This window comes from Cygnus olor, chromosome 18 (genome assembly GCF_009769625.2).
Source record: "Cygnus olor isolate bCygOlo1 chromosome 18, bCygOlo1.pri.v2, whole genome shotgun sequence".
NCBI lineage: Eukaryota > Metazoa > Chordata > Aves > Anseriformes > Anatidae > Cygnus > Cygnus olor.
The window spans coordinates 6,342,219-6,359,747 of NC_049186.1; the positions used below are offsets into that span (position 1 = coordinate 6,342,219).

Below are 17,529 nucleotides of genomic sequence, written 5' to 3' on the forward strand. Positions count from 1 at the left end.
TTGTTGGCATGGCTGTCAGTGAGTAGCTCCACAAGGGGCAGCTCTTGCTTTTCACACGTGAGGTCCAGGTGTTTCCTTTCAGCTGGGTTCAGAGAGGGAGTGAGGCAGTGCTGTGGCCGGGACTGCTGCCTCGAAACTCCTTCTTAAGAAACGGGGTCAGAAGAGAAGCAGGACAAAGTTTGTTGCAGTTTGGGCTCCAGACTAGAATTTCAAATGGAACTGAGGGGCGGGAGCCCAAAGCAGTGGGATGCAAAGCAAATTTAAAGGAGTAAACTCCTTCTAGTCACATAAACGTTTCTTAAATTCTGCTGTTAGCATTAGGCAGTACTTACCCTTTTGGCAGGAAGAGGGCAGAAGGGAAAGAGGCATGTATTCCTCTGTCTGAAAAATGTATTCTGCTGTCTGATGGAATTGGAATCTGAGGACTCCGTTAAAGCTCTAGAGACTATCATTCCTCGAGCTAAAACAAACAAAAAATAAGCAGTAATCAAAACCCCGTTAACTCCATAGTCAAAAGAGTTGTTTTAAAGAGCAAAGACGAGGTAAGGCATGGCAGGGCAGAGTTAGCTTTCACCACCCTTTTATTGCGGTCGCGTTACATAAAAGACCCCAAACTTGTTGTTTTGGGGAGATGATCGTGGTCGACTTTCCAGAACAAAGGAGCTGGCTGAGGAGTCCGTGAACCTCTCCAAACGTGACCTCTGTAGTCAGGTTCAATTTCAGGCCACGGGAGGGCAGAACCTTTTATATAGGTGCAGGGGGAATGTCACAGGTCAGGGCAACGTCCTTCCCAGTTGCAAAGCAGGAGCTTTTTGTGTACTCACTGCAGTGGGATAAACGGTTACACTGATGCCTCTGCCCCATGCTGCTCTTCTGATAATTTCTATAGAGACAGGAAGAGTTAAAGGTGAAAAATGAAGCCGCTTATCTTCTGTCAACAACGATAAAATGTTAGCCGAGGCTATTCATACATAGCCCCTAAGATTAGTCAAGAGCGCTTTATTAAGTTTGATGGCTTCTGCTGGTCACGGCCAGGCAGGAGTGCCGGGATTCGTCTGCCAGGATTCAGCTGCTTGCCTTCCTTCCACGCACGCCAAGGAGGGAGGTGCTTTTTCCCCAGGTCTCCGTGCAGTTACACTGCCGAACTCTGAAGTTCCTAGAGCTGGGAGCAGCCTGGAGATGAGTTTGGCTCGTTTGCAGCGCTGCAGGCCGTTTGCTGCTGGAATGCGTTGCGAAAAGAAGGCACGCACTCTCCAGGAGTAGTGTTTATCAGCATGCCGAAACCCAAGAGCACGTGGAGTTTATTTGCTCTCCTCCAGCTGAGGCAGGGAAATGAGAGCTGCCGTAAGATCAGAGCGGGGGCCCACCAGGCTTGTTTTATCTCCAGCAGTGCCAGCTGTTTCACAGGAGAAGGTGGAGGGCGAATTATTTGTCTTCTGTAACAAAGACAAACAAAACAGATATTTCTAAATCCTTTGGACCCCTCTATGTAGGGGCCTCTCGAAGCGTTCTTTCAGTTTAACACTCGCTGTTGGTTACAGGTTGGTTATAGCACCTTTTTCACTGGTAATTAACGTATCACGTGTCTGCCTTGTTCCTTCCATGCTGGGCTCCCAGGGCTTCCAGAACACTGTTTTACTTTGTCCCACACCTCTCACTTTTTGCCACGGCCAAGAAACGCGTGATACAGAAATGCTGAAGCGCTTGCAACATCAGACTGGAATTCAGGGAACTCAAACTAAATGACTGCTGTGAATTTTGCGTCTTCAATGTTTTTGTAGAGGCCACGTGAGGAAGCACTTTGAGAAGAGGTAGTGGCTCTGGGTTATGGCCATGAGGCATCTTAGACCCTAATTTTAAAGCTGCAAGTGCGTTTGAGGGTGTGAACGCTTGGGACTTGTGAGAATGAGCTGTGCGTGTTTTCGCACTGAGGCTAACCATTGGCTTTTTCACAGAAGGATTTTAAAGTGCAGGGCTTTATAAAGAAATCTTTCCCTGGCCCTTGACATTCGTTCATCCCCGCATTTGGGGGTAGGGAGGGAGCTGGAGCTGTGGGGACTGGAGGAGGAGCCGTTGTTTGGCTCTGGCTTTGCATGTAATGAGTGAGGATCAGGCCCTTAAACCCTCCTGCGCTTCGGGGGGACTACAGGAGGGACTTTCAGTGTCTGCACAAAGAAAAAAAACCTGTCACGTATGTAGGGTGAATTTCTGCTTGCCGGGAGGTCAGAGGAACCCTTTGGCTCTTCAGGCCTGGAAAAAAAGGAGAGAGTAAGACCGGGAGGCCTGGCCTGTTTTGTGCTTTGTCAGGTCCTGCCGGTGTAAAATTCTCCCTCCTCACTGCCAGTGGTAGAGGGCTCTGCAAGGAGCTTGGGAGAGCAAGAAGGCTGGCTGCAGAAAGCACGAGGCTGCTTCACTTGGAGGCTCTGCATTTGGACTGAATTTTCTCACTTTTTTTTCTATCTTCAGTCTTTTTTTTTTTTTGTCAGTCACATGCTAGGGAAACATGTCAGACCTGCTTTCTTTTTTCCTTTTTTTTCCCCTAGCAATTAGTAACGCTTCCCTCAGCCTGTGTCCCAAGAGGAACCGCGCGGCTGATGAAATGCTTCTGTTTGCTTGCTCCCAGCCCAGCAAAGCCCTGAGCCCTCAGCCCGCTCAGCTCGAGGTGAGCTCCGGGAGGGCGCTTGGTGAAAGGGCTCGTGCGCAGCCAGGTCAGCGTTTGCTCTCTGGCCCCCAGCCTCTTCTTCCCTTGCCAGGCTGCCTGAGGGAGCTGCGCACAGGAGGGAGCAGCTCCTCTCTGTGCTGCAGCTGCCTGGCGGTGGAAGTGTGTTCAGGGACAGGTTCTGCTTCCACTGCAGCTGGAGGCGACCTGGCTTCAGAGAGGTGAGAAGGCAGTGCTCTCCAGTAAACGTCTTTGCAAACAGGTCATGGTTTCCTCCTCCAATGTGCCAGAAAGTGGGGCAGCTCCTCTAAAACCACTCCCCAGCAGCATGACAAGGGCTTACCTGGTCACCGTTTCCACCAGCGAATGACAGTGGCTGCGGTGGTTTTTATTGCTTTCCTCGGAACATTCTTCCTTCCCTTGGGTTAGGGAGAGATTTCTCAACCTTTATAAAAGGCTTTTGTTCTTCAGAGCTCTCTTTCATCTCCTGGTTTTTACACTTGCCTTGCCCAGGAGCTTTCAAACAAGAAAAGATAATTCTCTTTAACGTTTGCTTGATTGTGTCCTCCCTTCTCCTTCTCTGGCGACCCTTGTACAGCCTTAGTGTAAACTGCCCTACCAGACTGCTAGAAATGACTGCCCGAGTAGAGTGGGAGCTGCACAGCTCCCCGTCGCCGAAAAGGAACGTGGAGGGAGGTTCGGTTATCCGCTGAGCTCGCAGAGCAGAACCCCCCCCTCGAGGCTAAAAGCTTGTTTTGTGCTCACCCCTTAGAGGAAGCAGCTACCCGCTGCTGCTCGTTTCTCGTGGGCAGGAAGACAAATCTGGTGGAGTAAATAGCACCAAGTCTTGGCAGAATGTTGATACAATTGTACCCAGTCATGATGTTGTTTCAGGCTGATCTGTTTTTTTCTCTCCCAGATCTGTCCCACACCTGCAAACACAGGACATTGCCTCAGCACCCTGCACCCCAAATGTGTTCCTTAACCCTGTCCTTCCCGGTTATTTAAATCAGGAACAGAGAAGCTGAGAGCCTGGAGGAAAGCAGGGAAGAAGTGAGGACAGAGGCAAGAGAGCCCAGGGAGGCCTGCGGTGTGCTGGGGGGCTGCTTGGGTGGAGGAAGGCTCAGAGCAGGAGCAAGTGGCGAGAAAGCAGGGAGAAGAGCGGCAGCACCTGGATCTCTGAGAGCTGTGGTTCCAGGGGAGGCTGCAGCTTTTCCACTGAGCGAGGCAGCTGGTGATCGGACCTCAGGGAAAGCCAAAATGATTTTAAAACGCTTTTCCCACTGCCCTGCCCACATCGTATCGGTGCCTCCCCTAACTATATTTTCTCCAGTTTGGCCTCACATACAGTGTCTCCGCACTCCTCTCAAGTACCCTGTCGTGCCATTTCCGCCGAGGTTCTCTCTGCTGGAACACCTCCCGTGTTGTCCTCCCTCCCCGGTGTCCCGGTGTTTGTGGTGGGTGTAGCCTCCTCTACCCTGCAAGCCTGCTTTATTAGCTTTGCAGCTCTCTCCCCTCATCCATCTGGTAGCTCCTCGTTTTATTGATGCTGTCTTCAGGACCATAAACTCTCTCTAGTGTAGTTCACAGAGGCAGTGAAGTGCGCGCAGCCCGCTTAGCGGTGTAAACACAGACCAGTACTTCGCCAGCTCCTCTCGGTCACAGCTCAACTTCTTTGAACTCTTGTAAGCAGTTTTTATTCTGTAAGATGAGAATTTCCTGTTCTCTGCAGACCTTCTCAAGGAAGGTTAAGATGACATAACTCTGACTTTAAGTTTCACTTTCTCAGTCATCGGCTCTTTCCAGCCGAGGGAAGCCAGCCTGGAGAATTCTCCTCCGCACAGTTCCTACCGTATACCTTCCCAGTTATTTGCACTTTTTAATATTGTAGAAAGATCAAAACCAGTTGCAGTCTCAGTAAACCGCAAAATCAATAAGCTGTCCAGATGTTTAGAGATGTCTGAAGCAGTTTTCTTTGTTGCCCTAAGGGGGGCAAAGGAGGAAATGCAAAACCCTGTGCTTGAGGGGGAACAACCTCAGGCACCAGGGCATGCTGGAGGCCACCCAGCTGGAAAGCAGCTTGGTAGAAAAGGCCCTGGGGGTCCTGGTGGACACCAAGTTGAACGTGAGCCAGAAACGTGCACTTGCTGCGAGGAAGGCTAACGATGTCCTGAACTGCCTTAGGCAAAGCATTTCCGGCAGGCTGAGGGCGGGGATCCCTCACTGTTCAGCGCTGCTGAGGCCACGTCTGGAGTGCTGGGTCCAGTTCTGGGCTCCTCGGTCCCGGGGAAACGTGGAGCTCCTGGAGAGAGCCCGAGGAGGGGTGGGAGTGGAGCTTCTCTCTCAGGAGGAGTCCGTGCGAGCCGGCACCGTTCAGCCTGGAGAGGGAAGGCTCGGGGGGATGCCATCGATGTATCTAAGTACCTGAAGGGAGGCTGCAAAGAGGACAGAGCCAGACTTATTTCTGTGGTGCCCAGCACCAGGAGAAGAGGCAGCGGGCACAAAGTGAAACACAGGAGGTTCCTCCGGATGTCGGGAAACCTTCCTTTACCGTGAGGGTGACCAAGCGCTGACACAAGTTGCCCAGGGAGGTCGTGGAGTCTCCATCCTCAGACACATTCGAAAGCTGCCCGGACGTGGTCCTGGGCAGCCAGCGCTGGGTGGTTCTGTTGGGCAGGAGGCTGGAGCAGGTGACATCCGGAGGTCCGCGCCAGCCTCAGCTCTTCTGTGATCCTGTGATTCTCTAATAGGTGACTGCTGCAATGCTGTTGGAGCTGATGCAAAGCAAGAGCGCCCTGCTTACCTCAGTGGGATGCACTGTTTGCACCTCCTGAGAGTGAGCCCTTGAGCTCTGGGGAGGAGGAAAAAAAAACAACACACACCTTGCACCTTTGTCTGGTGATTCAGTTTGGCATTTTATGGTCCTTCATCTGGGTGGAGCTCAAGACTGAGAAACTGAGGCTGGAACAGCGCAAGGACAGGCTATAAAGATCACGCAGGGGTGAACTGCCAAGACTTTTAACCCTCACACATAAACTCCTGGTACTGCAGGCAAATTGATAGTCCTTGCAGACAGGGAGGATTGTGTTGATGGATTATATTAAAAAAAATGCACTCTTTTGTAACCAGAGCCCTGCTCTGAACCTTGCGGTTTAGGAATCATTTGGGTCTTAGATTACAACGTTACAGAGTCGGTGAGGTAAGCTGGGATTATCACCTCAGTGAGGAGGCAGTGTAACGTGGGATGGCTCCCTAAGGAGAGCTCTGGGGGTCTGTGACAGCAGAGAAAACCCTGCTGGCATCTCTTTCATACCTTCTTTTCCTTCACAGTGCCCTGCACACAAGGAGACCCGCTGCATCCCAGCGGGCGACCAACAGCTATGTCCAAGGGACCGTAGACATTCCGCTTCTAAACAAAACCGTGGGCCAGTGCCTGGACGAGACGGCTGAGCGCTTTCCCGACCGTGAGGCCTTCGTCTTCTTCCAAGATGGGGTTCGGAAAACGTTTGCTCAGTTCAAAGAGGAGGTGAGTGTCTGCTTCGCCTGTCAGAGAGCCCAAACAGACAGATACTGGCAGCAACAGGTACGGTGGAGAAATCTGAACTGGCTTCATCCGTTAGGTCAGCAGTGAGGTTTGTCCTGTGTGCGTCTCTGGCCTGGCCCCGAGCCCACAGTAACAGCATGTCCTGGGTGGACGCATGAGGGCTGTGTGCTGCCTTCCTCCTTCTGAGTCATGCCATGTAAAATGCTTACTTAACATCTCAGAAAGAACTTTTGTATTTAACACGTCAGATAGCGGCTGTAATTGTTATGGGCTGAGTCACGACGTTTCTGTCACCCCGAGTAGGCTCCAGCTCTCGTGTTAGTCACTCTGCTCTGACTTTCAGAGGTCCTGAGCGTGTAGATATTTCTAGTCCCGGCATGAATGCAACCGTGAGCAAAGTCAAGGACTTTGTCTTAACATAATACACAAAAACGCGTGGGTGTATCTGTGTATCTGTGTGCGTATACCTACAGGTGTGTGTTTGTGTGTCCTGAAGGAAGGGCAACGTCTCCAGACATCAGAAGTTTCCACTAAATGTGTGATAAGATCTTGGGTAGGAGGAAGTGCTTTTCAGGTTTGCTAGCATTTTGTTTAAATCCATTCGGATAAATAATAGTAACAGTAGCCCTGTTTCGGCTGGGATAGAGCTCGTTTTGTTCCCAGTACTGGTGTGGTGCCGTGTTTGGGATTTAGGCTGAGAATCACACTGGTAACACCCCGATGGCTCGGCTGCTGCTGAGCAGTGCTCACGCGGAGCCAAGGGCTTTGGGCTCCTCGTGCTGCCCTGCCAGCGAGGAGCCCGGGGGTGCCCCAGGAGCCGGGAGGGGACACAGGCGGGCCAGCCGACCTGGGCTGCTCAGGGGGATGTTCCCCACCACGGCCTCAGGGCTCAACCAGGGCTCAACCCTGAAACTGGGGGGGCTGCTGTCGCTTGGGGACAGGCTGGGTGTCTTTCAGAGGGTGCTGAGCAATGTCATCGTGCATCACTTGTTGTTTTTTTAATTCTTTTTTCCCCCCCCCCTTTTTTTTTTTAATTAAACCACCCTTTTATGAAACTGCCTCTCCACCCACGAGTTCCTGCCCGTGCACCCCTTTCCGATTCTCTCCCCCATCCCACTGGGAGAGGAGTGAGCAAACGGCTGCGTGGTGCTGAGCTGCCTGCCGGGTTAAACCACAACAGTCCTTTTGGCACCTAGCGTGGGGTGCAAAGGGTTGGGATAATGGCAGGTCTGACCAGAGTGTGTTAGAGAGAACAAACTTGTTCATAATTTGCTATAATTATATTTGTTTCATGGTTGCTGGCCACAAGGCTGATTTATTTGCTCTCAAAGTTTGCTGTCAGAGTTGTGTGAGGTAACCCCTTCCTTGCTGGACGTGCTTCCTGTTTCGCTGTTTGTCATTGCTTTAAGGTGGCTTTTGGTTTTATCACTTTGCTGTACTGTGTAGCATTGGCTTACGAGACGATAAAAGTACCGGTTGTGAGCCTAATCTGGTATTTGCACTCAGCATTTCCGTCATCTTCTTACTTTGAGAACCATTTCTTGGAAACTATTAACGATTAAACGTTTTCCCTTTTCTCCTCGGAGAGCCAGTCAGTGGGGGAGACGAGGGAGGACACTCTCCCCTTCCTCTTCCCCTCCACAATAATAGCTCTCAAGAATTTTGAATATCCCGTGGCTGTTCAAACCAGCATATTGCTTTGTCTCCTGGTTGTGGTTCTGGTTTTGTCTAAGGTTAAACAGCTGTTTAAGAATATCCTGCCCTGAGGCAGGGCGGTTATGGGTGACAAGGTGTGTGGGAAGACATGGGCAGGTATGTAGCACAGCTGTCATTGTCACCTGCGATGGTTTTGGACTTCCTGTGAACAAGTGTGGAATCTGGAGAAAAAAAAAAAAGAAAAAAAAAGGAACCTTTACCAAAGGTATGCCCTGCCCCTGGCAATGCCAGAGATTTACAGCTTGCCCCACTGTGCCGGGTCCGGTGTGCACCTATCAAATGTTAGTCAGCGCCATCGAGCGCCCTCAGGGGGAAGAGAATGCCTCTAGTTCTGATCCAGCCCCTGCAACACGTGCTGCGGCAGAAGCAGAGAGCCAACTCGTGCCGAAATCTGTTGTCCCTAAATTCAGGAAGAAACAATGGAAGCGGAAGTCGTCTGGTTTGGTAAGGAAAGAAACTTATCCTAGGGTGAGCTGCGAGATCTGTGAAAAGGTTTCAGCCGTCGTCCAGGCGAGCACATTGTCACCTGGCTGCTGCGGTGCTGGGACAACGGGGCCAGTAGCCTGGAGTTAAAGGGCGGGGAAGCCAGGCAGCTGGGATCCCGCTCTAGGGAAGGAGGCATTGACAAGGCAACTGGAAAAGGGGCAAAGCCCTCACGCTCTGGAGGTGACTCCCGTCAGGCGTGAAGGAAAGGCATCCCCTCAGGGAAGGTGTGCCTTGTCACCCAGGCACGTGCACCGCCGTGGAGAGGGGCATCCAGCACCCCAGGGAGCTAGCCGTGCTGGAGGTGATTTACGGTGACCTGGACGATGACCGGAGGTCCAGATGAAGTCAACTGCAAGTGATCCGTGTGGCAGAACGTTGTGTGGAGCTCACCGTTGTCGTGCACCAGCTTGCTGGCAGTAATGACCTGGAAAGATGGAGAGGAACCAACGGCAGCTGCGCTGGCTGGCCAGCACCGGCAGTACAAAGGAAGTCTCCCTGCGGGCCTGCATTTTGGCTGTGGAGAACCTGGTTCAGCAGCTTGAAGAGAGACGGAATGTCTTTTCACCCACCCACATGCACCAGTGTCTCAACTATTAGGAGTAAGTGTTCCTCTGCTCAAGAGAGAGTATGTAGTGGGCAACACCACGTGCCACCCTGTGGTTTTACCCGTGTGACCGCGGGGAGGACGTTTGCAGAAGTGAAGGCTGTCCGGCTGCCTTTGGATACCGCTGGGCAAGTAAGCGGCCAGTGCTCTGTGTCTGTCATGGGACAGGCTCCCCAGGGCAGTGGTCGCGGCACCGAGCCTGCCGGAGTTGAAGAAGCATTGGGCAATGCTCTCAGAAGTACGGCTTGCCTTTGGGGTGGTCTCGTGTGGAGCCAGGAGGTGGGCTCGATGATCCTCGTGGGTCCCTTCCGTCTCAGGGTATTCTGTGATTCCGTGACACTGACTCAGCTTACGGCAATGGAAGCAGAGCAAAAGCAGCGCAGAAGCAAACCCCTCTGGGCTGGCACACCGGGGGAAGATGCTGCTGTCTGCCCTACCAGAGAGGCTTTTAACCGCTTGGCTTGCTTGCCTGCAGTGCACGCTTCACATCCGTGGGTAACGTGTGCAGTGGGGTCGATGGTCAGGATCACGCCTCGATCACAAGCCCATCTGCGTGTTGCGTCTCTTCCCTGACGGCCCGAGGTGCCCTGGGCCCACCAAGCTATAAATAACTCACCTTTATGTTGCCATATCCACCTGAGCCATTTCAGTTCTAGCGCCCTGATCCTCCTCCTGGCAGTTTTGATGTTTTTCAGTGGCATGAGTCAGGTAGGTGAGCATCCACGTAATGTGCTTTTACAATCAGAATACGATCTCGCTGCAGCAGTAAGCTGACAGACTGCGCAGCAGAGGCATGTTCTGTCTGATTTCAGTTGCAAAGATGATGGTTCTTCCCCAAAAAGTAGTGCCTGGAAATGAATATCCCCTGACGCGTGCTGTTTGAGATCCTCAGGCACTTCTTGTATTTTACAGGTGGACCAAGCAGCAGCTGGACTTCTGGCTCTTGGCCTGAAGAAGGGAGACCGGCTAGGAATGTGGGGTCCCAATAAATACGAGTGGGTTCTCATGCAGTTTGCAACTGCCCAGGCAGGAATCATCCTGGTAAGTCTTACTGAGTCTGAGTGTCTGGGTTTTTAGCGGCGTATTGAGAAAGGAAACGGAGACAAAGAAGCGATAAGTTATGCTGGAGAGAAAAGTTTGCTGTCTGACATGTTCTCCGTGCTCTCACCCAGCATGATAGCTCTTAACTGAAACCAGTATTTAAACAAGATCTGTGCAGCCCTCTGCATGTCTTCTGCTCTGCAGGAAAGCAGACTACAGAGCTGAGAGGAAGGAGCAGAAAGAAGTGAACTGCTGTGAAATGGCTTGCAGTAAACAATTATAGATGGAAACATGCTTGCCTTTAGGACCATTTTTATGTTACATGCTGTTGTCCTAAACAGCTATCGGTTATTTATGTCCCTCCTAAATAGGACCTGTATTGCTTCATGGTGCAAAGGCTCACTTAAAAATTGAGCCCAACCCCAGATTTTCATTTGATTGTACAACCTGGCACATTAATCAGAACGTGTCTTATTTCTACACTGCTCTGTGGCAAGGATTGTACCCCATCTGGTATGTTTACTTCAACACTGTTCATCTTAGTGTCTGCCAAGAAACAGTAATGGGATGCCTGAGCATGGCTCAGTGGGAACCTGGTGGTCAGCTCAGCTCCAGTGGCCAATACTGCCTCTGATGAGAGCTGTACAAAGTGAAAGCTGATATTTTGCTGGTTGTCCATTAAGAAATTTGAATTGTGCTCGAGTTTTGAACATCTCTAGTTTAGTGTATTTAGCGTATTAGCCTGGCAGAAAGGAGTCCTGTTTCTGTTCTTAAACTGTTGTGGCTATCTGACCTCACATAAATCTTTCCTCTGTATTTTTTTTTTTTTGCTTCACTTGTCTTTCATGCAAACATGGGATTCAGCTTGCTTTTCTAATGAACGTGAAATCCTTGTGGTGGTGAGCTCTTAATTCTGCATCTCAGACAGGAGAGGCTTTGACTGTGACTTGTCCCTGGGAGAACTTTCCTATTGGAGTATGTGTAGGGAAGAGGGTTTTCAAGGCAGGGATAACTGATTAACCTTCTTGTTTCTCCCTCTTCAGGTATCTGTGAATCCCGCCTATCAGGCCCTTGAGCTGGAGTTTGTCATCAGGAAGGTTTGTGTGGCGCTTGCTGTTATTGCTGCTTGATTTGTTACGAGAGATCATAAAAGCAGCACTCTGTTAAAGGGGAGAGTAGGGGCACAGTACGGAGGTAAACTTCTAGTTAAGCACTTCAGTACATCAGGAAGAGGTAGGGAGAGCTGGGCAGAGAATTGGGCTGGTGGTGACCGTGCAAAGGGAACACCACCGCAGTGACCATGTGGATGACACTGCAGGTTAGTGGTCACATTTGTTGCTGTTCTCTGGCTGCCACTTGATCCCTTTGGTAAAAGACTTCTGCATTCTTCTTAAGTTTACCTTTCCTGGCTGTTTATGACTTTAATTCTGTACAACTCTCCTGAAGTGTCAGTATTTTCTTTGTTTTCCAGTAGGACTTAGCTTTTGTTTTCCTTTCTAGCTATTTGTGTCAGATTCTGCTCTGATTTTCTCCTCTAGTGTAAACCTGAAGTGTTGAAGGGGTGAGAGCAGAATGTGCTTCAGCTTCGCTGGGAATTACTCCTGTCTCACCCTTGCAGGTTTTCTAGTTTTCCTAGCTTTCCTGTGTGCCATTGGCACTGAGATCTCTGAGTTTCTTCACCGCTGCTAATTATTTGATCATATTTGTTTCTTTGCACTATGAAAACCCTGAGGATTTTTCGGCTTTGCCTGTTGGATCATGTCAGCTTGTGCAGTCCCCTTCTTGCTACGTCAGGTTCCCCCTCCAGTGTATAGAGGAACAAATACCGAATAATAACCATTCTTCCTCCGATTGCTGCTGTTGAATTTCCAGGACTTTGTAAAAGTGAGCTGATGATGGCTTTCGTATGACAGGTCCTTTGAAAAAGGGTCTGCTGCCTTTTAGTTGACATCGAGTAGGAGGTGCCTGACTAAAGGCCCTTTTCTCATATAGCATCTGCCTTGCTCTCTCTCCTCACATAGCATCTGTTTTGCAAAGCTAGTTATATCAGAATAGTAGTTTGAAGTGACTAATGGTGAAAAGTTACAAAGCCCCAAAACATCCCAGAAAAGACACAGTCCCCTGGGTTCCAGGCAGACTGTTCCATAAATTGAGCAAATGTTTGCCTTCCTTTCTGACACACCCCAGAGGGTATTTAAGAATAACTTATTGGCCTGGCCTTGGTCGCTTTATTTCATGGACCCTGGGAAAATAATGAAAACAGCCAAGTAAATAATTTACGTGGATAGTTTATTTGACAAGAATGGATTCCTGGAAGATGAAAACAATTTGCAAATCTGGCTCAAATTCTGCAAACCACATCTGTTGAAAAATAAGTATAAATTCTCGGAATAATTAAAGGGCTTTGTTTCAGGATTATGTAAATGTAAAGGTTGAATGAAAAATATTTTAATTTTCAAAACAGCTGACACTTTAAACAGAGGTGGAAAAAGCTTTGGAAACTGTATACCTTATGAAAAATAAAAAACAAAACCAAACCCTTGGCTTGAACTGAGAAGCAGTCTTTAGGTTCCCTTGTTTTTCCAAGGTTCCTCAAACATCCTCTTTTCAGATCAACTCAAATGATTTTTTTTTCATATTTTGGGACTGGGTTTTTTTGTTAGTGTTGGGACTCCAAATCTGAAAAATCAGGCATTGGCCTTGTGCAATGCAATGAACAGCGCGGATCCTTTGCGAACAGGGTAACCTCGGGCTGCAGTTCTGCTTCTTGCCCAACAGAAAATGAACACCCAGCTATGAGAGGGTGGCTGCTGTACCTTCACTCTGCAAAGACCTATTACATGTTCTTCAATGGATCTTTAACCCTTCCGTACCACAGCTCTGACTAGGAAGGTGTGAAAAAGCTCCAGGTTTAGTCCGGAGAGTCAGTTCACGTGCTTACAGAAAGCAGCCACGGAGAAAATCCCCATGAAGTGTTAATGGCTAACTCCTGCTGCGTGGGGTCACAGGTGTGCACGTTCTTGCATCAGTGGTGACTGCTCTTTACCATGTCCTGAAATCAACCCAGTATGACTTCTTATGAGTGTCTGTCTCCCTTCACAGGTTGGCTGTAAGGCACTGGTGTTTCCTACTCAATTTAAATCACAGAAATACTATGATATTCTAAAGCAGTCATGTCCTGAGCTAGAAAATTCCAGTCCAGGGGGAATAAAGAGTAAAAGGTGAGTTAGGAACATCTGGTATTTTTTCAATGACCTCACAGCTGTGTCCTGCCTCGTGTTCTCTCATTTACACATCACAAGCTCTAGAGGAGGAAGGAGCTGTGCAGAGAGCTCTCTTTTTAGCATTTTAGGTACTGATGCGGGAAGCTTGCAAGGACTTTGTGGACCTGTGCTGGAGCAGGAAGGAAACAGCACGCTCAGGAAGCCTATCCTCCAGCACTCCCCTGCAGGAACCGCCTCAGGCAGAGCTAAAGCAATTCCTAGAGCTCCTGAAAAACCCAGGTCCCCCTGCTTACTGAGTTGAGAGGGATCCCAGACAGGTGGCTGATAACATCTTGACATCGCTATTCTTTCCCTGTTTGGGCTTTGGCTGTCATTGCCAGCAATTAAAGTGGCTCTTGGTGGCTCACTTGGACATCCTGCACATGATTCCTCCCCTCTAAACCAGATTTCAGATTTAGAAACGGGCTTAAGACTCCTCGAATACATGTGCCCTTTGTGAACTGCTCTAGTATACTTCTCTTTCTTGTGGTCTGATAATTTGGTCTCGTCTGAAAAGAACGGGTTAGGCTGTCCTGGAAGTTTGCCCCAACTAGCATACGACTATCCAGACAGTTTTCTTCTCTCCTGTTATTGTTGATGGTGTGTGTCTTCCTGCCAGGCTACCTGACTTATCTGTCGTCATTGTGGTGGACTCCAAGCTGCCTGGCACCTTCCACATGAACGACGTGATGCAGGCTGGGGACAGCAGCCACGTGAAGCAGTTAAGAGCCTTACAGCAGACCCTGTCCTGCAACGAGCCCATCAACATTCAGTTCACTTCAGTAAGTGCTTCTGTCTGCTCCGTGACTTGTGCTTGGGTTCCTAAGTGGGGAGACAGAGAAAACTGTGTGAGGTGCTGAGCATCGTGTTTCCTTCTGCGCTCTTAGACCAAGCCCTGGTTCTCTCTTTTTCCAGCCTTCTGCTGTAGGACGGAGAGAGCGTTCTAGAATTGTTCCCATTCTACTTCTATTCTTCCTGCTCATCCCTTTGTCAAGAGGTGTTCTGGGAATTTGTCCAGCTGTAGCTGGGCCACTTTTCTCTTGCCTGGTTTGGGACTGAGATGCTGGTAAAGAAAGAGAGTCTCTCTGGTCAGAATGGAGAATGAAGTGAAAGATCACCCCAGAATCTTTGCCTGGTAAATTGCCCCAAAGAACGCACGTACCTCAGCCTCTAAAAAGGTGACTTCATTGCAGAATGTTCTGTCTTTCAGGGGACAACAGGAAGCCCCAAAGGAGCCACCCTCTCTCATAGGAACATTGTGAATAATGGCAATTTGATTGGCATGAGACTGGGGATCACAGAGCAGGTGGGTCTCCTTGGGAACGCAGGGGTAGGATGGTCTCCCTGTGCGGAGGGAGTTGGTGCTTGCTCAGCAGAAGGGCAGGATGCTTTGCCACAACTGATACTGGGTCACTAACGAGGTGCTGGGCAAGTTTGCGAAGTGTAAACTCTCAGAAGGCTAAGTTTGTTCTAACAAACGGTTCATGCTTTTCAGGTCACCTTCCTTACATCCAGCAGATGGAAGGACCGTTCTGTGTTCTTCCTACATAACGCTGTTATTTTCAGTGGAGTTTCATTGAAGTTGCATTTTAGTTTCATGTGGAGTTTTTTGGAGGAAAAAAAAAAAGGCATTTTTGTGGGGGGGAAAAAAAGTGAATCGCTTCTCATTTTGGTGAATACTCATTTCAAACAACTACAAGGCTCTAGATGCCAGCTTTGAATTCTGTTGAACGAGGTTTTAATGTATTTTTACATGGCTTCATTCATGTCACGTGTACAGCCGTGGTACTCTTTTCAGGATATGACCTTGTTGAAGTTCTCTATTTTTAGCTCCTCTTAAAAATCATTAAAGGCAAATATTTTCTTTTGAAGTTCTGAAGTAGTTATTTCTCACGCAACAGCTTTAATTGAAAAAAAAAATAGATGGGTTGTTTCAGTCAGCATTCAGAGCTTTTGGTGTTTTTAAAAACAAAATAAAATTAAAAATATGGGCCAAGTCCTGCATGATATTTCATAGCTCTACCACTGTTCTCTTTTGGCATATTGTAAAGTAACATGTAAGCAATACCCGACCAAAAAGTCCAGCAAAGAAGAGACATTGCAGAATTCCAGAATTAAATTTTGATGTGAAAAATTTCCTAAACTAATTTTTAATTAAAGGCAAGAAGCATCAGAGTAGCGTTTTCATCCAGATGAATGTCAGATTTCCAGCGAGTTTTAGATGGATGGAGGAAATTGCTCTGTTGAGGTCTTTGAGCTGTAGCAGTGAGATGGGCAAGTCACAGCCTGGAAGATCTCATCTCCTCACGGCTGTCTTTGTTTGGCTTGCTCCCAGGACTATCGTGTTTGCCTCCCTGCACCCCTCTATCATTGCCTGGCGTCAGTAGGAGGCTGCATGGTGACGGCTCTGCATGGTTCCTCCTGCATCTTCTCATCTCCGAGTTTCGAGGGGAAGGCGGCACTGGAGGCAGTGTCTCAAGAGAAGTGAGAGTTTGTGTGTTGTTGCTACAGAGGAATTCCGTGCCCCGTGGCAGTGCTTTCTTCCCCTGTCTCACCTGCCAGGCCGTCGCTCACACTTCCTTCCCACAACAGGAGAGGCGTGTTTGCGGGTGCACATACTTGCAAAGGCTCTGCAGGAGGGCACTTCTTCAGTTGTATTTGGGAGTTTGTCACACTTCTTTTCTCCCAGGAATTAGATAAAGTAAACTGTTTTCTTGGTTTGTTAGGGCTGGTGTGTTTTTACGCCCAGCCACTTGCCCTTTTTCTCCAAATCTAGCTCTGTTGCTGAGGTGGTCGCGTTTCCAGGTTGTGCTTCATGTGCAGCTTGTAGAACAAAGGAGCTATAGTTGTGTTTGTGTATATATTTGTATATTTTTGTATGCACGTATGCATATGGACACTGATGGGTATATTTACACACTGATGAGGCACATGTGTTGTGCCTGCCTCTGCGCTACTGCCTCTGAGGCCCTGAGTGTGATGGGAGCAGGGTTTGGAGCTGTTACTGCACCAGGTTCCAACACTGCAGCTTTGCCTTTTCTCTCCCCTTCTTGAAGATGCTCCTTTTTACATGGCACGCCAACCATGTTTATAGCCATGCTCTCCCAGCCAGACTTTGACTCCTACGACCTGTCGACTCTCCGGGGAGGTAAGTTTGACAACTCAAACAGAAAATGGGAAAACACTGAGAAATTGGATATTATTGGTTCCCTGCTGGGAGGCTATGTTAAGCTTTGTGAACAGATCACTCTTCTGGAGGACAAAGTTATGTTGTGTGAGTCTGTTAATTTGGTGCTCCATTTCGTTTCCTTGGGGTTTCCTTCAAGATCTCTGTATTTTTAGGACTCTTCTTTCATCTTAAAGCAATCTAGGGAAGGACCTTTCTGTTTTGTCTGCTCTAGTGGTAAGCTGGGAAGCCTGATATTGCTCGACTCTCTATCATCAACTACCGCTGTGTGGCAGCAGACACTTTGTGTGCTTTAAGCTGGTGCAGTATCTGAAACAGCTATTCTGTGTTTTTCTCTGACCTAAAGTTTCCTGCCTGTTTTTAAAGTCATTCATATAAATACTGGAGCACGTGTTGTAACGTGTGCTTGAGCTTTTTCTCTTATCTCAGACAGCGTCAGAAATAGCTGAGCACAACAGCTGAAACAGGGATGCCACCTGTCTTTCTGAGGCAATGGCAGCACAGGGAGGAGATGGTGCTCGAGCATAAAGAAACACCTAGAGCAGATTATCTATTCATCTCTGACATGTGAAAAATGATCCTTGTCTCATCTTGTTCTCCAGCAAAGCCTATATATTGCCCTGCTCTTTCACTCTGTCATCCTAGGACAGATTTGAACGGGTGAAAATGTGATCTGCCCTCTCCCAAAAGGGCTGGTCTGCTTAAGTCAGGAGGAAAGGTTTTTGTTTTTGTGGTGATGGTGATCTATGCGAGTGTTTGTCCTGCTAAAAATCTATGCCTCTTTCTGTTCTGAAACTTTCCTTTTCTGGAACTGCAGCTTGGACCAGGTATGTGCTATAGAGTTTATTTTCCTAATAAGTGAACTCTGCCAACCCTTAATTCATTCAGGCAAACTGGCCTTGCTGCCGCTTTTGCGTCTAGAATAACTAGGACCTGTATCCGTAAAAATAGAAAGTATTTTGACAGGAACCAGTGTATCCCAAAGGTCTTGCCAGCTTTTAAATCTAGGAGTGCAGAACCTTCTGAGAG

The 17,529-nt window shown here is 48.7% G+C and overlaps 1 protein-coding gene across 2 annotated transcripts in view; it reads left to right on the forward strand.

Annotated features, from left to right (window-relative positions):
* ACSF2 (acyl-CoA synthetase family member 2) overlaps positions 1-17,529 on the forward strand; it is a 40,870-nt gene that overhangs the window by 1,062 nt on the left and 22,279 nt on the right. The window contains exons 2-9 of one of the 2 annotated variants that reach the window (XM_040530594.1): positions 5,990-6,185; positions 9,922-10,050; positions 11,094-11,147; positions 13,153-13,271; positions 13,933-14,095; positions 14,524-14,619; positions 15,649-15,797; positions 16,370-16,461. In XM_040530594.1, coding sequence (XP_040386528.1) covers positions 5,990-6,185; positions 9,922-10,050; positions 11,094-11,147; positions 13,153-13,271; positions 13,933-14,095; positions 14,524-14,619; positions 15,649-15,797; positions 16,370-16,461 — 998 coding nt within the window. The remainder of the gene's footprint in view (positions 1-5,989; positions 6,186-9,921; positions 10,051-11,093; positions 11,148-13,152; positions 13,272-13,932; positions 14,096-14,523; positions 14,620-15,648; positions 15,798-16,369; positions 16,462-17,529) is intronic. The other variant, XM_040530595.1, reaches the window with a different exon arrangement.